The 25,155-nt window shown below is 33.2% G+C and overlaps 4 protein-coding genes across 8 annotated transcripts in view; 3 read left to right on the top strand and 1 right to left on the bottom strand.

Annotated features, from left to right (window-relative positions):
• Window positions 1-72: 72 nt before the first annotated feature.
• Window positions 73-7,149, top strand: LOC111053502 (V-type proton ATPase subunit F 1). Its single transcript, XM_022340400.2, has 5 exons — window positions 73-281; window positions 745-826; window positions 2,686-2,768; window positions 4,183-4,305; window positions 6,113-7,149. Exons 1-5 carry the CDS (start codon window positions 228-230, stop codon window positions 6,140-6,142), a joined length of 372 nt encoding a protein of 123 aa, XP_022196092.1. The 5' UTR covers window positions 73-227; the 3' UTR covers window positions 6,143-7,149.
• Window positions 7,150-7,588: 439 nt separating this feature from the next.
• On the top strand, window positions 7,589-17,096 carry LOC111053504. The gene is made up of 4 exons (XM_022340405.2): window positions 7,589-8,000; window positions 10,148-10,357; window positions 10,727-10,868; window positions 15,823-17,096. Exons 1-4 carry the CDS (start codon window positions 7,803-7,805, stop codon window positions 16,137-16,139), a joined length of 867 nt encoding a protein of 288 aa, XP_022196097.2. The 5' UTR covers window positions 7,589-7,802; the 3' UTR covers window positions 16,140-17,096.
• Window positions 16,843-22,319, bottom strand: LOC111053503 (protein CREG1). Of its 4 annotated transcripts, XM_039434883.1 has the most exons (7): window positions 22,095-22,275; window positions 21,554-21,617; window positions 20,710-20,873; window positions 19,323-19,480; window positions 18,396-18,515; window positions 17,744-17,825; window positions 16,843-17,279 (listed from the first exon to the last, which is right to left on the bottom strand). In XM_039434883.1, the coding sequence occupies exons 3-7, from the start codon at window positions 20,861-20,863 to the stop codon at window positions 17,128-17,130; spliced, it is 666 nt and encodes a 221-aa protein (XP_039290817.1). In that variant the 5' UTR covers window positions 20,864-20,873; window positions 21,554-21,617; window positions 22,095-22,275; the 3' UTR covers window positions 16,843-17,127. The 4 variants fall into 4 exon arrangements, with proteins under 4 accessions (XP_039290817.1, XP_022196095.2, XP_022196093.2 ...); XM_022340403.2 differs by lacking the exon at window positions 21,554-21,617 and having other exon boundaries at window positions 22,095-22,319; XM_022340401.2 differs by lacking the exons at window positions 21,554-21,617; window positions 22,095-22,275 and adding an exon at window positions 21,818-21,958.
• Window positions 22,320-22,356: 37 nt separating this feature from the next.
• The window catches only part of LOC111053496 (serine/threonine-protein kinase 11-interacting protein), a 35,304-nt gene continuing 32,505 nt past the window's right edge, over window positions 22,357-25,155 (top strand). For both annotated transcript variants that reach the window (XM_022340395.2, XM_022340394.2), the window contains exons 1-2: window positions 22,357-22,671; window positions 23,393-23,894. In XM_022340395.2, coding sequence (XP_022196087.2) covers window positions 23,394-23,894 — 501 coding nt within the window. In that variant the 5' untranslated portion in view covers window positions 22,357-22,671; window position 23,393. The remainder of the gene's footprint in view (window positions 22,672-23,392; window positions 23,895-25,155) is intronic.

Genomic DNA, 25,155 nt, shown 5'->3' with positions numbered 1-25,155 from the left:
TAATATCTGAAGAAACGACCTTTTTCTATAAAATCAATGAGGTGGACAATTATAAAAGTTCATGGTTAACTCAAGTCAGCTGATTGTCACGAGACTACAGAACAGAATACAGACGAAAGGTGTAGTCTGTTTTGGAGTTGTGGATTGTAGAACTATCAAACACGTAAAAACATTATTATTGTGAAACACTAAACTATAATTATCTATTTCAAATTTAATAATATAAAATGGCTCTACATTCTGCTATCAAGGGTAAATTGATTGCAGTGATTGGTGATGAGGTAAGACTTAAAAAATAACATGTTACTGTTTGGTATTTGGTTAGCTGGAAGTTATTTTTTTAAAACTTAATTTTTTCTTTTAAACTTCAAATTTATCAATTTTATAAAATATTTAAAATTTTGAAATAGTAGTTAAGTAAATCTTTAACATAAGAAGTATGCAAATATCTTGTATAGATCGTATTTATTTAGTGGCTCATCTCATTTTAATTTCAGTTACAAGTTATTTTTTTTTTAACTCAAGATAATATCGTTTTTATTGTCTATATTAAATGTTTAGCTTACTCACGATATTTATGATATTATCATAACCATTCTTCAGCACAAAATTTTTACCAGTTTTTCTTTTACTCTGTTAAGTTTACACAAGATTGTTCATTGAGTTATTTCACTAGAACTTCCCTATTGACTTGAATATATTTTATACCAAATACGTGCTGATAAGTAATTAATATTTTTTCAGGACACCTGTGTTGGGTTTCTACTTGGAGGCGTGGGAGAAATAAACAAAAACAGGCAGTCTAACTTCATGGTAGTTGATAAAAGTAAGTGATGATAATTTCATTTTTGACATCAGTTTTATAAATTAACGACTCTGAAAAATAACTATTTTTGGCAAATTCAGAGAAGGAATTTTATACAGAAATTTTTCTTACATTATTTTGAACAGATGAATCCTTTTGTACCATTGTATAATTTCAAAAATACAATTAATCATAAAATTTTAGTCATGATGAATTAAATAATTGACAACAATAGGAAGACTTTAACTTTTGTTATGCTGATCAAAAGATTAAACTAAAAATATATAATGAACCCCAAAAGAAACAAATTGTCTGAGAGATAATCAAATCTGTTAAAAATAATAAGACTTCTAACTTTTGTTACCCATATTGAATAAAAATTTATTAAAATTATCTTACACATTTATTAAAACATTTAGAGATAAGGTAGTAGTTTTGGTTGTTACTCCTTTAATAAACTGAAAGCTTAAAAATCAAGCAGCAGAGTATATTATAGTGAGGATGCTTACTTGATAACTGATGTCGTCGCCAAGGACTAGCGTTTCCAGATTAGCAGTGTCATTTGCTAACCCAGTGTCATCTGGATTGTGAAGGCGCTGGAACGCCAAAGAGAGGTTTCTCATCAAACTCCTGCAACGAATACAGGGGCCTATCCAGCAGCCTCTTCCTTACTGTTGAGTTGAATTTTGTGTACTGCATATCTTGTACTTCTCTCGGCAGAGTGTTAAATGAAACCGATGATGGCCCGAGTTGGGAAACTGCCCTGGGTCCCCGTCAGTCTGCATCGAGGCATCTCCAGTCTGGCAGCATGACGAGTATTGTGGATGTGTATGTTACTCCTTTTTGACAGCTCCTCTTGTGTCTTTTTGACACGCAACAACACTGAATACATTATGTAATTGCTAGAGACTGTGAGAATGTCAAGGCTCTTGAAAAATGGGCGGCAGTAGATGAGCCATGTAGCCCAAAAAATTGATAAACCTCAGTGCTCTCTTCTCCATAAGCAGTATGTTCAGGAACATGTTCCCAAAGGAGCATTCCATACATCAAATGACTGTGGAAGAAGAGTTTATGGTGTGCGATCACAAGGCAGCTCTGGTCGACTTCAGCTGTCTTAAAAGATAAATGACTCTTGACATGTTCAGGTGAACCTGGTGTATGTGGTGGTTCCAGAACTGTCCATCAAACCCAGAAGCCAAGCTGTTTGGCAGGCTCACCTGCAGCTTCGTGCCTCTTCAATGAACATACAAGGGTGGATGTCTTTTCCTCGTTTAGCTTCAACTTGTTTGCTGCAAATCACAGCTTTGCCTCCTCAACCAGACTGGCTCACCTGGTTGCACCAGTTCCAAAGAGGAAGCCCCGTAGATCAATGTGGTATCGTCCACGTGAAGCCTTAAAATTGATCATTAATTGACCAATCAAGCTGGGCTCTGACATTGGTCGAGAAAAGAAACGCCCACTGTATTCCAAGTAATATAATAATGAGAACAGTTATACAACAAGTAAAAAAATACTTTGTAACTAAAATGGTAACAAATAATATTATTTGTTATTATATACTTTGGAAGTAATACGTTTTCATCCATTCTTGGAGGCCTAGATAGCTCTCATCTGCAATCCTAATGGTTTCTATATCTATAAACAGTATAGAATATAGATTTCCTTATATATTCATATATTTTATAATTGCCAACTTCGGTAACGGATAGGGACCAGAAGAAGAGAAAGAATAGGTTCTATATCTTAGATGGCTTTCTAAGATATAGAGATAGAAACATATAGGATCGTAGATCGCTCTCTGTGTGGCGGGGCTCTTATATTCATCAGTCTTTAGTGTATAATAATATAAAGTATCAATCAATATCCTTATTATTTTTCAGATACTGCTGTGAGTGAAGTTGAAGAAACTTTCAAAAGATTCCTAAGAAGAGACGACCTAGATATCATTCTCATAAACCAGAACGTAAGTAGAGACCATCTGTCAATAACTTCTGATATTAATATCCTATAGTCTCATACAAGTCGAAAAATGTCTTTATAAGTTAATCTTAAATTTGAGTTTATGTAATAATATCGGGGACCGAGCTTTGCTCTGGAGTACAAAAGCATAAAAAATTTATTACGAAAGAAGAAATTATAGTAACATTCATACAGAAATGTTCTATCTAATCACAGCAAATTGAGATTAATTTCCAGAAGAATGCAAAAATTTCCCTCACAAAGACCCAGTTGCACAAAAGCCGGTTCAATTTTAATCCTGTTTAACTTATCGTAAACCAAATCAGAGAAGACCATTTCAAAAAGATGGATCTACTGGAATTAATTAGGATTGAAAATAACACGGCTTTTTTGCAACCGGCTCTAAGTACCTGATTTAATGATTACAAAAGTTCAACAGCTGAGTCATAATTTTGACTCAGTCCCACACACATGAACTCGCTCACTCACTTCCATCAGAGGACGAAATAATTATTATCAGCTGTTTTCCCAAGGATGAATAATAATTATCCTTTTAATGTCCTTCAGCGAGTTTTCCCAGGGATGAGACCTAGTGCAATCGAATCTTTATATTATAAACCTACTATGTTCTGAATTTAGTGAGAATCGTTAGAGCCATTTTCGAGATCCGGTGAAATACAAACATATAAACATCCAAACATATAAACAGAAGTTGCTCGTTTAATAGTATAGGATTATAACTTAATATCATCATAGAGAAACAATAGCGAAGTAGATATCCCATGGTATAGGGCGTTTATGTCGCAACTTTTACTGTTATCTCAAGCCGATAGTCCATGTATTTCTTTCCCGTGAAGCTTTATGGCGCTGGTAGTCTCTCATATTGTGCCGTTCATACACTTTTACCCGGTCAAAACAGTAAAATTCGACAATAATCGACAGTAATCGGCTTGAGATGACAGTAAAAGTTGCGACATAAACGCCCTATAACATGGAATATCAACTTACGCTATTGTTTCTCTATGATATCATTCACTGGTTATTTCTAACACAATCATTGAGGTAATCATCAAAGCTGACAATCCTATCTCATCACAACAGAGATGTATCCTCATCATTTAATAAAAATTGAGCCATAATGTTTTGCTACTTACAAACACTATGTGAATATATAGGCTACTTGATCCGTTTGTTTACTTCTACAACAATTATCATTCAGTCTTCTAAAAGGGAAATTATAAATATGTGGTCACATGATTGTTTAAAGCTGAGGAGAATTACAGGCATTTTTGCATTCTACAGCCTTGGAATCAAATACTGTATACGCAAGTGTGATTTTAGCCGTTGAATACATGCTTTCTATTATTATTGTCTAAACTCCATGTACAACTATAACGTTGTTATTATTTGTTTTTCAGATTGCAGACATGATCCGCCATGTTATCGACTGCCACACCATGCCCATTCCAGCTGTGCTCGAGATTCCATCCAAGGATCATCCTTATGACGCAAGTAAAGATTCTATTCTACGAAGAGCAAAGGTAAGATTAAGAATCTTCTCAACTATGTACAACATACTGTTATATAATTGAAAGCAATAACGCTAATAACACTGATCAATGTACCCCGCATTGAGATCTCGTAAACCTCACACAGGTTATGTGTTAAAATTCGATAAACTTGGACAACATTGAGAGTTTATGGTGTCAATTTTTATCACAGTGAGATTCGCGCAGTAATTCACTCACTATAGCAACAACTGGTGTTTTAAACACACAAAAACATACTAATATAAATCTAAATATTTAATCCAGTCTCTTGAATTGTCGGTTGAGTGGCCAGTTAAGCCTTGGTGGTCCAACTATTTTTTGTAAATTAAATTCATTAATGTAGTTTTAATTTATTAATTAGAGAACTTCAATAACATTCATGTTCTAATTAAGGATTAATTCAAGATAGACTGATCCTCAATGCATATTCAACCTTTATTATAATTAGTTTTTCATCTTTAAAAATGATGTTACAATTGAGTATAGCAGCATAGTTGAATGATTATAAATTATCAACTTTATTTATAATTATTGCAATATGTAACTCAGTATACAGGGTGTTTACGAACTCCCTACCAATACTCTAAGGCATTGTTCCTGGGTAAAAAACATAACTAAATATCATATTTAAATTGTCCGGAAGTCTTCAGTTACTCACACAGCGGCCATTTTACTTTTTTCACTTATTTTTTTTTTTCTAGTTAATGGTTGATCATACGAAATTGAAACTTTGCACAATCATTTATGACAACTAGACAAAGCTACAAAAAAATTATGATAATTTTACAAATTCATTAAAACAAAATGGCGGCCATTTAAAATTGTGTTCCTTAAATAACTCAGAAACCGTTGGTTTTACAAAGACTTTACTAGAATAAGTTGTTTTAGTAAATTTAATTACTTATCGATTGGTAACTGATTTTTTAAGATTGGACCAATATTAACTGAGGTATGTCAGTTTTGGTGGTAGATGACCACTGAAATTTGTTGCAATGCAAACCAAGGCATGCTGATAGAGTCGCCTCAATAATACAACAATCTCTATTTGCATTGAAGTTAATAGCCATGAAATTTGACCATAGCCATGAAGATAACCACTGAAATTTGTTGCAATGCAAACCAAGGCATGCTGATAGAGTCGCCTCAATAATAAAACAATCTCTATTTGCATTAAAGTTAATAGTAAGCGATTTTAGGTCATTTCAAACAATAAAATAACGTTACATAACACTCCAAAGGTGGGTCACCAACCACTAAAGCTGTCGTATCTCAGTTAATATTAGTCAAATCTTAAAGAATCTGGTACCAATCGATAGACAATTAAATTTACTAAAACAAGTTATCATAGTAAAGTTTTTGTAAAACCAACGGTTTCTGAGTTATTTAAGAAACAACATTTTAAATGACCGCCATTTTGTTTTATGAATTTGAAAAATTATCATTTTTTTGTAGCTTTGTCTAGTTATCATAAATGATTGTGCAAAGTTTCAATTTCGTATGTTTAAATATTAACTAGAAAAAAATAATAAGTGAAAAAAGCAAAATGGCCGCTATGTGAGTAACTGAAGACTTACAGACAATTTAAATATGATATTTAGATGTGTTTTTTACCCAGGAACAATGCCCTAGAGTATTGGTAGGGAGTTCTTAAACACCCTGTATAACTGATTTATAATATTATCAATTATATATTGATAGAAAGTCAACATGAAGCAATGCTGGCTGGGTCAGAAGAGTACCCAGCATTTGAATAGTTATTATAGAAATTGAACTAATATAATGTCGATCCGTTTTACAGGGAATGTTCAACCCAGAGGATGTACACTAACTGCAGAATGAATCCTCAACAAGGACAGAAAATCTATGAAAAAAATATAATAGTTATTTCGTGATAGGTGTTGGTTAAACCGATCAGATATTGATTGTTAATGTGTAAAGTTTTATTCAAATTTATGATTGAATCATATTTTATTATGATTTTATACGATTATTCATGCAGCAGATTAGTGCCGTAGATAGAATCATAGTAAGTATAATTATAATAACTGATGAAATGATAAATTTCAAATGTATGTCTGCTAAAGGCTATGCCCTAAAAATAAACTTCTTTTTTATCAATAATATATTATTTAAAATGCAATCTATTAAATGCTATTATTGAAATTATGCAATTAAAAATTATAGAATTCTTCAATGTTGTTTTCCATTACGAACTGCTTATTATTAAATCACTTTTTGCTATTAAAAAGTGATTTAAAAATAATTTTCTAGTTTCATTGATTTAAAGTTTCTGGTTAAGTGACTCAATTCAAGCACAATGGCTGCATTTACTCATACTTATTAATTTATTAATCATTCGTATCAACGTATTAAAGGTGAGCAAGTCTCATATAAATATAACTTACACATAAACATAAAGACTTTCAAAAAGTATTCATTTGCTATTACAATAACTATTACCTATTAGTTCAAGAAGTACAATAAATAAATAAATAGTTATCCCAAAAGTATTGAAATCTATTCTGTCTTGTTTTTACAAAATATTGGATTACGTATGAAAAAATATTTGAAATAATAAAAGTTCTGCAGCTAATCATTGGCAATAGATCAGTTCTGTTTCTAGATATAAATTTGTTATTGGATGTACTTGAGATTAGTATTAGCAATTATATAAATGTCAGTACATTATAATCCAACTTATCCAACTGTAAAATAATTGGACTGTTGTTTAAATATTTGAAGTATCATCATTCCAATATTGTGTGTTAATTATAAACATTATTTCATGCAGAACATGTAAATAAAATAAAAGTTATTAAAAATTCAAGGAGATGACCAACATGTTGTTTTTATTCACCTCTTGTCTATTACTAGAAAAGTTTATTATATTTACTGAATCATCTTTAAAGAGGTAAGTTTGAAAGAAACATATTACGGTATTGAAGCTGAGAATGAATGTAGCATAAATGTACCTAACTCAATAATTGAAGTAAGTTTTGAACTAAATACCGTAACAGTTGTATGTTATCTTATTATTATTATTATTATTAATCTACACTTATAAGATAAGATTTTACCCAATGTACCTAGAATATTCTAGGTACATTGATTTTACCTATTCTTTTAGGGGTTTACTACAATCAAAATTTGACTGTAAGCAAAAATACGTATGTTATAAGTACGTTATAGATTAATTATCATAGATTGACCAGGAACTTACCTCCCCAAATTCAATACAAAAATATCTTCCCTACCATAGCTCACTTACCATGAAGCTTAGTAATAGAGTTACGGTATCTTATTTTTTATTCTACTATCATATGTTGCAAGATAACTTCATGATGAGTAGTTTTAATAACAGCTAAACTTTCTATGATTATAGACTCTACTTCCTGTAGATTCAATATCTTTCTCTCCGTTCAAAAAATATTCTTTTCAAAGAAACCAGTTGAATGAAGTTATTCTCAAAACAAAAGTAGACGACTAATATGGAAATTGATAGAATATTTCAAGACGAGAGTTCAAAAGACCTCTTTGAACCACCCAGAGAAACTTTATTAGATATATCGATTCCCTTAAAATCACGCATCAAATTACCGACAACTTGGGACAAACTGAAAGAGATCGGTGTGAGAATTACAGATCTTCGTAGGGACAGATATGAAGAGGTTCTCGATCATGTTAAGGTAATTCAAAAGTTGATTCACATGTGGATGTTATTCTTAATTTTCAAATGTCAAAAATAATATTTTATCACAGAAAACTGGGAAACTTTATATAGATAAATAAACTATATTTTAAGATATAAGATTGAATGAATACTTATAAATAAGCCAACATTTTTAAATAAATAGCCAAATAATTGGCTGCTTAGTGTAATAACAGCTATATCAGATACATACTGACAAATAAGTAAAAACTCTACATACCAGGTACGGTACTGTATTAAATAAGAATCAGTTGAAAAGTACATGAAAAATAACCAAGATTAAATTTTTAATTTTTCATTGTTTTTTGTTAGGTGAACAATGATTTAATTTCAACATTCTACTGGAACAGGTCTACTATAGCAGAGATTACATTACTTGTCTTGTACCCTACAATAGTATAAGGCCCGGCTGCACAACAGACAGTTAAATTTTAACTGTGATTAATTCCACAAGAACCAATCAGAGAAGGCGTTTTTGAAAACACGGCTTCTCTGATTGGTTCTTGTGGAATTATCGTTAATTGTTTTTGAAGGGACGGATTCAAGGATCCAAAGGTTCAAAGAACCCTACATGTCAACCGAAGCTTATTTTGTTCCCAAGTAATATGTTAGTTAGGCACACCAATACCTATAGTGAGGTCCACGTTATAATGACAGTATTTGATCAACTTTGGTTTTGCTATCCTTTTTCGACAAAGCCGGTGGTACTATCCTTTTCTAGGTCCACAACGATGCCAATTATGTTTTTTACAGTGTAGAAATATAATTAATTAATGCAGAGAATCGGCATCGCTATTCTTCTATCTTTATCCACTGCCATTATAACGTGGACACTATATGTCCTTTACAATAACCAGGGATTTTTCCCTATACTAACATTCCATTCATCACCTGGTTGCAATCCTTGTCGCAATCCAGTGTGATATGCTTGGCAGTCTCTTCAGACTGATTAGTCCTCGAGACCTACGTGAGTTCCACTCCTGGCAATTTTGTAGGTCCTTCCGCTGAGAGAGAGGACGCCAAACTGCCTCTGGGGCGCCCGGCGCCCGGCCACCCTCGACTCAGCCTCTTGACCCACATTTGTACCAGGAGTTTCACCCATCTCTGGTCTCTTGAGTTTTTCTTTGTGCCCCTCCGAAACTCTGAAGTGTCAAAAGCCTCACCTCTCCCAAGAAGTTTTGCCTGAATGGCCGCCCTTCATTGAGCAGTGGTGAGTTTTGGCCTCTCCACCCACAAACCTACGTGAGTTCCACTCCTGGCTTTTTCTTAGGTCCTTCCGCTGAGAGAGGGGACGCCAAACTGCCTATAGGGCGCCGGCGCCCGGCCAACCTCGACTCAGCCTCTTGACCCACATTTATGCCTGGAGTTTCACCCATCACTGGTCTCTTGGGTTTATCTTTTTGTTCCTCCGAAACTGCCCTAATGGGGCAGATCCCGTGGGTTTGAAGGCAAGGCAACTTCTGGAGTTGCCTTGAGGTCCATTTTAGTCGCCACCTACGACAAGCATGGATGCTGTGAGTGAATTCTGGTTTTCAACACATTCTTGAGTACGATGATCTACTCAAAGCTCCCCCAACCCACAGGGGGCTCTCGTGGAATTAACCACGCGGTTAATATTTTACCGGCTGTTGTGCGACCGGCACTTTAGAGTTGTTAATAAACAAGGAAACGCAAAAAAAGTATAAAAAAGAGCTGCAGTGATGTTTGCTAAGTAAAAGAATGAACAGCTTATTTACATTGAATTGTAAAATATAATTTATTATAATTATTTATATGTATAATATTTAGTATATTGCATTATATTTACATTAGATTGTATGATGAGGCCTTCATACTTGTCATTTTGAGAAATAAAATTTACCCTCTATAATTTGTCATTTGGACAAGTAAAATTAAGTATTCACCTTTACTTGCCATTTACTAGTAAAATTAACGAAACTTCTACAACTGTATTCAAGTCTAAACAAGGCTTGTGTGACAATACGAATATGCAATAATAAAATCAATGGAGTTAAATTCACGTTCAGATAAAACTGGAAGGCACATTTCATTTCAGTCTATTTTTTCAAGTACGGTACTTAAGATTTCAAAGAATTACTTTATGAGTTTTTTCTAAACTTTTAGAGAGTTTACTACCTAGAAGAACCACTGTTCCAATCGTTGAACATAATGGAAGACGAAGAATCATTCAACGCACTACATGAACACACTAAAACATACATTAAAGATAATCAGTCATTAATAGCACTAAAGGAGGACACAAATGAAATAGTTGGTGTTCTCATATCAAGAGTTTTTGATTCCCTCGCGATGAAAACATTTGCTAGAATGGCTGTAAGTACTCACGCTACTTCAAAAAATTAATGGACATTTGATTGAATATAAACTGCATGATATCAGCCTATTAACTTGTAGCTTGAAATCCAGATTAATTTTCTACTTGAAATATATACATTATAAAGACCTATTTAGTAACAAAATAAAGACCAAAATTTGAATGTAAACCTACATTAGTACAAACTCCCACCGTAGTTTGGAGATGTTCAACTGAAAAAAGATAATATGCAAAACCTAAAAGTCAAACTTCAATACTTTCTGTCATCAATCAGGGCTTGTTTTACTAAGTATGCATTTCAATTACCTCATTATAATAATTTATGCATTATTTACCGATGTTATTGATTAACAATATTGTATGCGCAGATATACAAAGGTGAGAGTTTTAAAACTTTGCAACGCCTAATGAATCATTTTCTAAGATACGCTGACTTGAAGAAAATGTATGGTACAGATGTGTGGAATTGCATTTATTTGTGTTCAGTTGAACCAGCCTTCAGGAGGATGGGTGAGTTCTTCATTAAATTTTCTTAACATTCCTAAAAATCCATGTAAATAAATATTCGCTATTATTATGCTATTTGTTATGTGTGGAGTCCATAATTACGAGAAGGTTCCACTTTACCACTTAGCCTGAATATAAATAATTTAAGCCATTAGTGAGCCCCACATACTGCTTATACTCTAGCCGGGACCGACAATTTAACGTGTTCATCCAATTAATCTACTTAAAGTTAATCTCAATTAATCTAATACCATTCATAACGTCTCATTGAATCCCAAAAACTGATCCGCTAAGTGTACGTAATTTATTAAATTGTCAACTTACTATACACATAACTTTCCTGTTCATACTTTAATAAAATTTATTCCACGGTATTACTTGGTATTCTATCTATAATATAAAAACTTAAAAATGTATTCCCAATTAGCTCAGTCAACGAAGTTTTATAGAGGGAAAAGTTTGGAAGACAATTTTTGACCCCGAAATTCTGTTTAGGGTAGTAAGGAGGTAAACATATCAAAAGTCCCCACCCCTACCCCCTGTGCTAAGGGGGTGGGGGTGGTTCAAATGTACCATTTTTTGGTTTCTCGCATATAACTCGAAAATATTATGCATTTTACAGAGATGACTATTCTATAAGAAATTAAAGCTTTACATAATTTCTCTTTTCTGTATAGGGCTACTTGTAATATAAATAGAATAATAATAGAAGAAATATAAAAAATCTCAGTACTCTTTTTGAATTATTTAATCATAATATGTTTCAACATTAATGCCATTTTAAAGATTTTTACTTTCCTTGCCCTGCTACCATAGGTAAGGAAAGTATTGCTTTCCAAAAAAATTAAGGTACTCCAATTTCAAGTTTTCTATACGTTTCAAGGTCCCCTGAGTCCAAAAATATGATTTTTGGGTGTTGGTCTGTGTGTGTGTGTGTGTGTGTGTGTGTGTGTGTGTGTGTGTGTGTGTGTGTGTGTGTGTGTGTGTGTGTGTGTGTGTGTGTGTGTGTGGTGTGTGTGTGTGTGTGTGTGTGTGTGTGTGTGTGTGTGTGTGTGTGTGTGTGTGTGTGTGTATGTGTGCGTGTGTGTGTGTGTGTTGTGTGTGTGTGTGTGTGTATGTGTGTGTGTGTGTGTATGTGTGTATGTCTGTGAACACGATAACTCCATTCCTAATTAACCGATTGACTTGAAATTTTAAACTTAAGTTTCTTTTACCATGAGGACCCGACAATAAGAAATTCAATAAAATTCAATTCAAGATGGCGGAAAAAATGGCGGATAATTACTAAAAAACCATGTTTTTCACGATTTTCTCGAAAACGGCTCTAACGATTTTCATTAAATTTATACCATGGATAGCTATTTATAAGCCCTATCAACTGACATGAGTCTCATTTCTGGGAAAATTGCAGGAGCTGCGTAATATTCTCAAGAAAAATGGCGGATAATTACTAAAAAACCATGTTTTTCACGGTTTTCTCGAAAACGGCTCTAACGATTTTCTTAAAATTTATACCATTGATAGCTATTTATAAGCCCTATCAACTGACATGAGTTAATTTCTAGGAAAATAGCAGGAGCTGTGTAATATTCTTGAGAAAAATGGCGGATAATTACTGAAAAACCATGTTTTTCACGATTTTCTCAAAAATTACTCGACTGATTTATTTCAAATTCATACTCTGTATAGTTATTTATCAGCTCCATCAACTGGCATGAGTCTCCTTTCTGGGAAACTAATGGGGGGTTCACCCCATCCTTGAGAAATGGACTTTGTAACCTCCTTCTCGTGCATGAGGTAGGTGAGTAGTCTATAAAAATAACACATAGTCGAGATATTTCATCTGTAGAACAGCTGTTTTGACGACTTTTAAAAATCATCGGATTTCACAATTTACACAAAGGAAAAAGTACTCTGAAAACAATCATATACACACAACGTTAGTAGACAGAAGGTTGATCACTCACTGATCTAAGATTCGAAGTGGTGGGGGGAATTCCAGCGTGACGTCACATGTAGTTAAAAAGTGATAGAGTAACCACACTGAGCATACAGTTTATTCACTGTATCTTCAAATACATCGTCGTTTAATCACCTCAAGATTGACCTAGAACTTAAAAATTCTCCATTAATAGCGTTAAAAAGTTAATAGCGAATTAATCACCGATTCTAATGATGTTGTTTAATATTTCAAGTTCATTCAACTTGTATGAATAGAATGAAGTTGAAAGTTTTTCAAGAATCTAAACACGTGACACGAAAAAGTTAATAAGCTGGATAAGCGTTAGTAGACAACGTTATACTATTATAATTTCAGATTAATCCATAAAAAATCTCGATGAACCAATGCATTGCAATAAAACAATAAACCGATCCCGATAAATCCAATGAATTTCATTCATATAAATGCACTGAACAGATGCCGGTATCGAGCACATGTTCTACGAGAATCAAAATATCTCATCCCCGAAATTCACAAGCTGATGTATAGCCAAACTACAAACAAAATATAAACACGACCTAGAAGATAAAGAAACCTTAAGGGAAGGTTAGGAGGTGGGTTTTTTGCTTTTATATTGCAAAATGCTTGTATTATTCAAATGTTTTGATAATTATTGTAAAGCAGAAACAGAAAGCTTACATGTCAGAAAATGTTTGTGTTATATAATTTGACTATAGGTAACCGTATGATTTTCAAGAATGCGATATTCTGCCTACTCTGTACTACAGCCTACGTCACGGCTGCAGTTCCCCCACTCCAATTGCATTTCAACTAAAATACTATAGATGAGTGACCAAACTTCTGTCTACTAACTTTGATATACACACATATACAGTAGTCTGATCGTAGTTTCAAATAATTATGTTGCCGCCAATCGTCATAATGTTATTTCTCTAAATTATTGTCGTTTAAGAATGAGGCTCACAGTTCAATGAGCAAGGAAAGTTGTGTGAGTGTACCACACCAGATTTTTTATTTTTCTTTCTATTTACTTACATAATTTCCTACAATATTGATTTAACAACTTTTTCTATATCATTCTCACTTTTCGAGATATCCTCTCTGAAAGATGTGACATTTTTGAAAAAAAACACATTTTCCTTCAATTTTTTGCTATTCAATATTGTAGAGAATTTATCAAGCTTCATTTTTGAACAGTTAGTCATGTCGGTTGAGCGCATTTTTCTCAAGATATGAGCGTGTAAGCAAAACATTGAAAAATGCAATTTTTAAACCACATTCATCCCTGTAGCACAAGGTGTAGGGATGGGGACTTTTGATAAGTTCACCTCTCAACTGGTCCCAACAATGCTGTGAAGTCAAAAATTTTGTTCAAAACATTCTCTCCAAATTCCTTTGTCAATTGGTCAATTTTTGCATAACTGAGGATCTCACACTCAACACTGAAGCAGCTGCAACAGTAGTGGGGATGTGCGTAAACTTGTGAAATCATACATCAAATTGAAGAGAATTTGATGCTCTATAAGCTCATGATCAGCATAGATTTTTCTCATCGACATTCAAAAAGTTATAAGAGCAAAAATAGCAAAAAATTGAAGGAAAATGTGTTGTTTTTTTCAAAAATGTCACATCTTTTAGAGCGGATATCTCGAGAAGTGAGAGAGATATAGAAAAATTTGTTAAATTAATATTGTAGAAAATTATGTAAGCTTTAATTTCTTATAGAATAGTCATGTCTGTAAAATGCATAATTTTCGAGTTATATCATAGCCACCTCTAATACAGTATTATGAGGTATTAGAGGTGGCTATGATATAACTTGAAAATTATGCATTTTACAGACATGACTATTCTATAAGAAAAACCAATATGCGAGAAACCAAAAAATGGTACCTTTGAACCACCCCCATCCCCTTAGCACAGGGGGTAGGGGTGGGAACTTTTGATATGTTTACCTCCTTACTACCCTAAACAGAGCTGCGGGGTCAAAAATTGTCTTCCAAACTTTTCCCTCTATACCCTTTTTTGAGCATTCATTGCCTGGACTAAATCACAATGTGTAACTATTTCGAAAAATGGACCAACACAGTCTGAGATTGTGATTAAGCTTAACCTTGAACTGAAGATATAATACCCGTGGACCCTGATATTAAAATCATGAGTGTTATAAGAATACAACCTTTTTAGTAGAGAAGACAATCCATTGTGTTTTTATTAAGTCTGAGATTGTCTATTTAACATTCTTTCTTGTTCATTTTTTCAAAAGACTTTGATGGAGAAACTGAGTTATTGGTTATGAACAACAACATGTCTCAAAAATCCACTAGTTGCGAAATAGTTATTTGTGCAACTAGTGCGCAAAGTGACAGTTCAAGTTTTAAGTGACATTTAGTTTTTCCTACAGTTTTTACCATTGAATATGATAAGTGGGTAATTATGGGTAAAATTGCCTGAAATGCATCAAATGTATATCTGTGTAATTTTATTATTAATAAATAAAATAGAATGTAGTATGTGTGTTTGAATGGCGGCTGTGTGCTGTCAACTGCTGTCATCCACTGTTGTCAACCACCTCAAGACTCTTATAACGTGCACCACAGTCACAGTTACCAACTTAATTATGATTTTGCTGCACTGGTGCTCCATATAACCCACCAACTATTTTGCGTTGCCATGTTGCAAATCTGGAGTGCAGGAAAAATTTTTCCTGCACTAGAGCGGAAAAGTGATTCTTTGTGTTCTGTAATCAGTGCAGCAATGGCCACTTTTCAACTTAACTGTAGGAAAAAATAATTGTTTACTTCTATTACCTTCTACTAGTTCATTATTTATTAAATCTATGAATCTTCAAAACTAACATTGTTCTGAAACAATGAAGCAAAGCAAAGGGCAAACTGAGTTATTCTATTTAATTTATAACCACAACATTTCTCAAAAACTTACAAACTATTTCTAAGTACGTGGAACTATTTCCACTTCATTTTCCATCCTTAGGTATTGGAGACGCTCTGTTCCAAGCAGCTATTGAGCAGACAAAGAAGTTCAAAATTGATGTAATAGGCGGCATTTTCACCAGCTACCCACAGCAGATGCTGGCGAAGAAAAAAGCATTCGAAACCTTGCTGGAAGTAAAGTATTTGGAATGGACAGAGGACAAAAAAGTGGTGTTCAAAAATACAGGCGAAGACAGCAAGGCAATGTTTTTGGCAAAATGTGTTGCGGACAGGTCGCAGGCAACTGTGCAAGATTTGAATGAAGACGACGTTGAGTCCAACGTTTGTTCACCGGAGCATTTTGAAAAATATTTGTAAATAATACTGTTCAAAGATTGTTTTTTTTAATAAATCAAGAAACATCCCTGATTTGGTATATTTGTATGCGAAAAAACCTTGGAGAACGTTTTAAACGATATGGTCTGTTTTTCATATTAAAAATATTATTTGTTCTCCAATGAACGAAAAATCTGGTGAGGCTCACTCACATTACTTTCCTTTCCATGATGATAGTTTTCGCATAGCTTTCTGCAATAATATTCATTGCATATTATTTTACAAATCTCATTCAATTGTTGAAAGATAACAGGTTTTGAACCAAGAACTACTGAATTTCAACATATTGTGTCAACTTTAATCAAAGTTTGTTTCCATTATCAATCCAATAAATGGATAAATAAATTGCAATTGATTTCTAAGAGAGTAACAAGAGGATTTAAATCCATACCCATTAAATTTCAATAAATAGGGTCCAAAATGTAATAACTTAAACTATCCAATCGACAGTCTTTAAATGAGCTCAGAAGTGAGGTGAAATTGATCAGGTGCGACTTGGAAACTCTGACACCAGATCTGAGCCAGCCAGGTTACTCGACATTACCATAATTAATCACTTTTGGATATTGGACCTTAAATACAAATACATACCAAACAGGTAGTTTGATAACATAGTACCGTACCGAACAGGGTTAATAGGAAAGAGGAAAAAATTATGGGATGATGAGAAATAAAATAAAAATAAGATAATGAAACAAACATAACTATTTATGAGCTATAACTATGGCCTCTTAAAATTCATAGCATAACAGTTAACAATAACATTACCGTACTCGATAAACACTACAATTTAAAAATAAGGTCCGGTTTTACGTACGCCTATCAAATTTAACCGTCGATTAATGACGTCATGGTCATTAGATTCGTTCGTTGGTTCTCGTGGCGTTAGTTCAGTTAGATGACGTTATTTGATCACAGTTAAATTGTATAGTTGTACGTGCGACGAGGAATAAGAGAGAAAAATTATCGATTAATCAGTTAGAGGTATTTTGTTGTGGTAGGCTGAAGGATGCTCCGGTGAGGCATTGAAATATTCCTGAACGGTTGGGTATTTACCCCCTCCGACATTATCTACAAGCTCTATGAATTTAATGTTGAGTTTGCTAACCATCCATTTGTGGCCTGAAATAGAAATTAGTGTCTCAAAAATGCAAAACCACTTTGAAAGTAATGAATAAAAAAATGTGTTCAATAACTTGAAAATTACGTTACAAGTCAAAACATATTGTGAGAAAAAATAAAGTTAAAAAAATGGTATGCTACTTTGAGTTTTTATGTAAAATGTCGTCAAAATTAATAAAAAATCCTTAATCCTCTTCTCATTGTATTGGTTACTGGATCTAGCTGGATTTTGAATGTACCTATTCCCCTAGAATTCTTTTAAGTTTTTAGTCTTCTTGTTTCATACCATAAGTGTATAGTCTTCAAGATTGAACTGTTCTTAATATTATAATATAAATTTCAAGTATTCTTGTTCCATACCTTGAGTGCAGTCTTTATGATGTAATTATGTTCTCAATTATCTGTATTTTAAATATAAGGCTAAATTAAACATTACACATTGTAATTTAGAATATGGTACTCACTTTTTGGCCAAGTTTTCATAGCAGGATGTTTCTCAAAAAGAGCATTTTGTCCAAATTTCCATTCGTCTGAGTCTTTCTCAAGCTTGAATTGAAGAAAAATGAAGTATAATTTAATAAATGAAATTTCAGAATAAAAAAAAACTTGTACAAGTATGAAACAGTAATGAATTGATTGACAATTACATTGTATTTAGTACGAGGTCTCAAAATACAGTAGATATATTTGGAACAATGCACGATGAGAAAAGAAATATTAATTTGTTCACTTTTGTACTTTAGAAACCAACATTATACGAAATAGCTAAATTCTGTAAATAACATTGTAATCTAGAGCATTTTTATTTATTTTTTAAGACAAACATTTTATTTTTTTCAAGATGAATCTTTTATTCTATGACAACTATTTTTTGAAAAACATGCAACCTTCATTACTTGTTTCTCAATTTTATATTTTGCTGGAATTATGATTCACATCAGGTAATGTCGTGTATATATACGCATGGATTTTTATTTTAACGATAGCTCAAGTATATTTATGGTTCCAACACATATGTCAGTCAGGTCAATGAACTATGCTTCTTCAAATTATAGATCAAAAATTACTATAAATAAATTGAAACGATAAATTATAACAATAAATAACTATACTCACAAACTCGAAATCGCCAGTCAAGATCACCTGAGGACATCTTGGATCTTCGGGATCCAGATTTCTAACATCACAGAATGCTCCTTGAGCAAGCGATACGGTGATGGAACTTCTCACGTCAGTCTGAAGCAAACCAATAAGTATTTGAGATTCTTGGTAAAACATTATGGTTCATGACTTGGAATTACGGCTAGAGCACATGATTCAACTTGTGCTAGATGAGCCACACTAAGGATTTCACAAACAGTATTTTTTTACATTTTGCTCAAGATTTTCAAAAATGTTTTGCAAACTAGGCTATATACTTGGGAAATACATGAAAGTCATACTAGAGAAAGAAAAATTATTATTGAAGATTGATTACTATAAGTGTGCTTTTGTATATAATTATATGCCGTGTAAATATAATACATTTTTTTGTAATTTCGATTAGTAGTTTTATGGGTAACAGATTTAGATGCTAGAATAAAAGTGATAGTTATACCATAGAATAATATAGGTACCGAACTAAAAAACATAGGGTTCTCTATCCTTATTCTATGGTTATACAAGAAGTAGAATCTAGCAACATTCATGTCAGTCACTTTCCCACACAGATGGATGTCAAATTAATAAGTTGAATTTTAACTTTCAATTAAGCTGACGAAAATCATATGATAAGCAAAGATCAAGAAGAACCTGAATTACTCAATTCAATGAATAAATAATGTTCTCAATGAATAATATAGGAGAGTAAAATATTTCCAATACATTATTTTTCTTTCTATTTATATTACAAGTAGCCCAATACAGGATTTTTATTTTAAATTATGTTGCTTATACTTTAGCATTACATTAGGATACAATATGTGAAACCATATTCAAATACTAATAGTGAGCCGCCATAATTATCAATACTACTAATTACAAATAGAATAATGAACAAGTCACCTTCAAATCTCTGGCTCCTCCATCTTCAAATGTCGTGTAGATATAAGGAATTCCACTGCTGTTGCTGAAAGGTCCATCGGAAAAAGAGTAAACTCTGGATACTGGGTAACCCTTAGTGACGTCATCCTGATGTGATACATGTGACAAAGAGCACCAATCTACAAAGAAAAAAGGTAATCAAATTTGAATAGGTTCTACAGCTATTTTGTCTTCTTCGCTGTGAAAATCTTATGATAGGCCCAGTTGCACAAAAGCCTTTTTAATTTTATGATTCAATGCCACACTCGAACGTAAAACCAATCAGAGAAGGTTTTTTTTAGAGAAGTCTTCTCTGATTGAGTCTGGTAGAATCTAATCATGATTAACATTTAACAGGCTTTTGTGCAACCGGACCTTATCAGATGACTATTGAAGTTTTTATGGCATAGTCAAAATTGTATATTTTGTAATGTGAATTTTTGAAATATATTTAAAAGTGTATAAGTTGAAAGAGAGTGATAGCTAACAGCAAAAACGTGAGAACAGATTCAACATTCCTAGCTTGTATATGGAAGGAGTGGATTAGATGCTGGCTTTGTAATTCAGAGGCCCGGGTTCAAATCCCAGCCCGGGCAAGATATTTATCTCGGGCCACTCCCGTGTTTTGGGATGCACTTGTTAAGACGTCGGTCCCGGCTGCCTAAAAAGCAGTCGTTAGGTCATGTCAGAGGCCTTGAAATATTGATCAGTTGCGACCTCAAAACTCTGACACCAGACCTGAGCCAGCCAGGTTACTCGATATTATTATTAGCTAGATTAGAAGGAATGAAAGAGGTCAATATGTATAATTTATTTTTTAGTTCAATTTAGTATTTAAAAAAAATGTTGAATAAAAATCAGTTTGTAAGAAGAATGCAAGCTTTTGAAAAATGTTATAACATAACATAACATAGGCTACATTGTATTGAGCCCACCAGAGATGAAATTAATTCTGTTTGGAAAACATTACTGTGAGCTAATGTGAGTATAGGTGTGGTATCAGGGTTATTGAGCTACATAGTGATTACCACTCTGCATTGATGTACACTTTTTCAATATCCGGCTCATCAATGGTGAGTGATGTATCACTTTGTTGGCAAGGAGATTGAATTTTCAGATCGAGATATTTATATGAGAATACTGAATCATTTTAGAGATGCTGTGGCCTGTACCCCCCGCGGGGTATATACAGAGTCCAGGTGACAACGGATTTAATTTTCAGGTGAAACCGGAAAATTTTCAACTATTTTGAGGAGAGATCCAACAACTTCTTTCCTAAAAATTTTTAATTTATAACCAATTCTGGGAAATCAATTATCTCAACAATTCTTGTTTTTGATAAAGTCAAATTATATATTTATGAACTCACCAGAATTTCGAACGATGTATCGGGCATACTGAGCAGCTTTGTCTACAGGTGGTGGAGGAGGAATGTCATCATGGTCTATGCTGCTAATGATAAATGGAGTATTTGCTTGCACTCCAGCATTAACTAGAAGCACGAATGAAAGTAGATACAGCATTTTCGTTTATCTGGAAAATATTCAACAAAAATAAATGGTTAACTGAATATTTTGTAGAGATAATTCTAATCAATATTATTTTATTCGAATTTTAAATGTACGGCATTTTTAAATATGAAAAAATATAAAATAATTTTAATGGCTTTAGCCCTAAAGTTATGTTTACACTATGTAGCTGGAGAGCTATATAGCTCTGCTTTATAATAAGATTCAAGATTTGTTTATTGTCAGAACATTAAAAACAATAATGCAAGACATCATCAAAAGCATACAAGCAATCACAAATTCAAAAATATATTACAGGTCATAAAATTACATATCACATTATCAAGTATTTCAAACTGTAAGAATAGAAGTCAATTAAAACAAATTTAACATCAATATATCACACAGGTCATAAAAATTACATCACATTATACATTAGATTAAGTCATACTGTAAGGACAACAGTCAATTAAAATATTTTTCTCACAAATTTTGAACTGTCTAATCTCAAGCTCTTTTATTTCAACTGGTAACTTATTGTACATTCTTTTTCCAAACTCAAAAAAACTATTCAACATAATGTGGAAATACTCAAGATAGCCTACCAATATTTAATAATGTTAAGTTAGCAAGTAAGCAAATGAATTATTGGTTCTTTTTTCTTAAAATGAATAATTTTCTAACCAGTCCACTAGGTATACTCACATCTAAAACATGGATAAAAAAGGCTCCAAGGATTCCTAAAAGGAATCATGTGAGAAAAGAAAATCTGAAATATAAAAATAGAGCTGGGGAGTATAGCTAACAATGATAACGCATAGGCAAAAGGTAGTTAATTTTTCAGTAAAAGTATAGCAAAAGAGAATTTTAAGTAATCAAGACTCACATAAAATCCTCAACTTGGTTTATCCAAGCGGGTAGATTGATACTGTCCAATTGTATTAATTAATTTATTTACATAAAACTTACTTTGATGGAGTTTTAAGACTTTTCAACCTGCTGAATCTAAATGACTACGGTACCGTATCTAAATTTAAACAATTTAAAAGATCTGTAGTTAGGTAAGTCACTAGCAACTCAACATAATTTCGACTTTCATTGTATGCAAATTATTTTACAAACAATGGGTTCTCACAAATTGATTCATAAACAGATTTTACATCATCATATTCTATTTCTGATGCTATTAAAAAAGTGTAGGCATAGAGTAATAATTTTTATTATGATAGACAATATTTCAACTTACCTATTTTCACAGATAATTTTTGTCTTTGCTATTACACAATGTTTAGAAAATACAAAAACAAAAAAAGACTATAAACACAAAAGATAATTGTTATTACAATTACAATGATCAATAATGACGCTTAAAATTGATTGTCATTGTCAGTAGCAAGAAGCAATAGCAAGTTGAAAACTTTCCAGGGCGAGTTTTTGTTTACATCGTCGGCTGCGTATTTGTCAAAGTTGAAAACTAATCAGCTGATCAAAATCAGTTGTTTTGATGTTCGAAATGGTGTACTCATAACAGCTGTACTCAGATTCATGATGTCACAAGTCACACTCACTCTCACAATAAGAATAAATTTTGTCATCACTCTTTCAATACAATAATAATAATTTCAGCCAGTTTAGTTTAGAAGTAAATACAGTAGTTTTTAATTTTGTAAGATTTCCATTGGAGTAACTTTGCTGGATCAAATGTTCATTCGAAAAACTGATTCAAACAATCAGAAATTGGGTTATATTTTTGTTTTTTTAAATTGTATTTTACCCAAGACATAACCTAAGTCAACGTCATAGAACAACTATCAAACTTTTACGTAAGTATCAATAAATTATCTAAAGAATTTGCTAAATTTAAGATAATGCATTCCGTAGAACAGCTTCTATATCAATAATTAAAAGGCTGTTTTTCTCATAACTTTTATGGATTAATTGTACAATATACATTTTTACTATGATTGCCCAACACTCTTGTTGAAATTAACAAAGTTTATTAGTTTATAATATTATATTCAATTGAATGCTAAACTTTATTATTTAACCATTGGCATTTCTATAATATTATCGCCATAATTATCAGCTTTGTAACTTGTAAGTTTTGTTTTATCTTATGTTCTGTAAATTAAACTTGATAATTGGTCAAACAAAGTAATGACATTCTAATTTATGTAGTTTTTATAGCAAATACAATTTCACAAAGCCACTAGAATGTAGAAAAATTCTTTATTCATCCATACAATAAGTATACAATATCAATGCATTTAATTAAATGTATCATTTTCTTTACATATTCTACAAAAGTAATAGCCTACTATTGCAGCTGCATTTAAAATTGAATGGCTGCTAATATCACTATGTATTATTTTTATTTCACCGAGCTCTAAATTGAATACAGGTTTCTTGTTTTATCTAATCAAAATAAGTTAAATTTTAGAATCAGTATTTAATCATAATAAGGTTTTATACCAAGCTAAACTTTGCGTTCTTGTCCGTTAAAATAAATTAGTACTATTGATTAACATTTTACTTATTTGGCAGTATGGAAAGCCCCGGCTTGGATGATGTGGTTCTCGACAAGCTAGTCGATTTGCTAGAAGATGGCGGGCTAAAAATATTCAGAGGCGAGACAAAACTGACGCTACCAGTATGCGTGTTGCAGCGCATCAACGCGGCACTCCACCAGACCGATTCCAGCTCAGAACCGATCAAAGAACGTCTCCAGTTCCTCCAGGAATTCGTCAGCAGAACGCCCAAGCTGAAAGTGACCCGTTCAAAGGGACTGACAGCCACAGTTGACATCACGAGATTCGTGAATGTCCGTTACTTGGAAATGGAGCAGATTCCGATACATTTGGTGAAAGGTCTGCAGGCATTAAGACCCCAACTGGAGGCTCTGGTTTGTCACGGATGTTCGGCCGGATATGAGGGCCATTCAGCCACAGATGAGGCGAATTCTTCGGACAGTCTGTTTCAGTGGAACGGCGGCGGATTTCAGTGTTTGGTTGAGGATAGTGGATCAAACTCACTCGACATTGAAGAAGTAAGTATCATTCGTAAAATGCTAAAATTTTCTAGCTTCATAGTGATGCAGCTGTTATGACCAATGATGATACCGACATGAGCTCTAGGCTTTTACATGGGATCTCATCAGTCGGCTCTTACCGCATAACACACGCTGTTTGTTTGCTCCACAGTTGCGATATTGTATGGTTGCTTGGGGAGCTGAACCCCAAAATGAGTATTAAGGGTCCTACACACTTACGGATTTGGCCTGGTTCGGCTCGGCTCGTTCGCAAAACGTGAGTGTGTAGGCGATATTCTTCCGAGTCGAGCCAGGCCAAATCTGTCCAGGGCTATTGGCGCGGCTTGACTTGGCTCGGCTCGGGAGAAAATTTGTAGTGTATAGGCTCTTCCAGCTGGGCGCATGTAGTATAGAAATCTAAATCTCCTAAAAATAGAGATTTTGATTTCAGCTTCCTCGAATTAATAAAATGGTTCGCGGGAACTCAGAAATAGTTAAAGATAAAAACTCTGTGAGTACTTGAATGTTATTAATGAAGAATTCTATTTCTATAAATACATTTTTATTTTATTAGGTGATAATGGGAGAAGTTTTCTGATTTCATATTTGGATTAATCTTTTCAAAGTTTTAAAATGTTGATGTTTAAACGTTCAAGATTTTATAAACTTCTAAAAAACTGTTCCTTTGTGAGCAGAAGAATTATTATCCTATTAACCTAGTTGGTTTTTATTATGATAATGGAAAGCTATATTAAAAACAGTCATAACTCCCTTGTTTTTGGGTATTTTCGAAAATGGGACACCTGGTATTAAGAATGTGGGGTCGCTGAATCCAAATATGAAATAGAAATTCCTCCATCTCCATTATTGGATGATTTAGATTTAGGTGGAGAGAATAAACTCGAAAAGTACGGCTAGCGGGATTCGCGTTGCTCACAAGTGTGTATTGATTTTGCACCGAGCCTTTTCAAGGACATAGGCGAAATCCGTAAGTGTGTAGGGCCCTTCAAGACTAGCCTACATAATGTAGACGATCAGAACAATTTTTCACGCAAATCGAATCGAGCATACAAGCCCATAGTATAGATCAGAGTATTACAAAAATTCAAATTTTGGAGTTGGTTCACTCTGGCATCAGACCCTCCATTTGTTGAAAAAAAATCAATTTACGGTTGAATCAATCTTCATTCTGGAAGCCTTAACACTGGCAAAACGTTTAAAACCATACATGTAATGCAACCAACCTAACTTTAACACAAGAAACAAGAATAATATAAAT

The sequence above is a fragment of the Nilaparvata lugens genome, chromosome 8 (genome assembly GCF_014356525.2).
Source record: "Nilaparvata lugens isolate BPH chromosome 8, ASM1435652v1, whole genome shotgun sequence".
In the NCBI taxonomy this organism is placed as follows: domain Eukaryota; kingdom Metazoa; phylum Arthropoda; class Insecta; order Hemiptera; family Delphacidae; genus Nilaparvata; species Nilaparvata lugens.
Note: the sequence above shows the minus strand (reverse complement) of the source record. Positions and strands in the feature narration are given on the sequence as shown.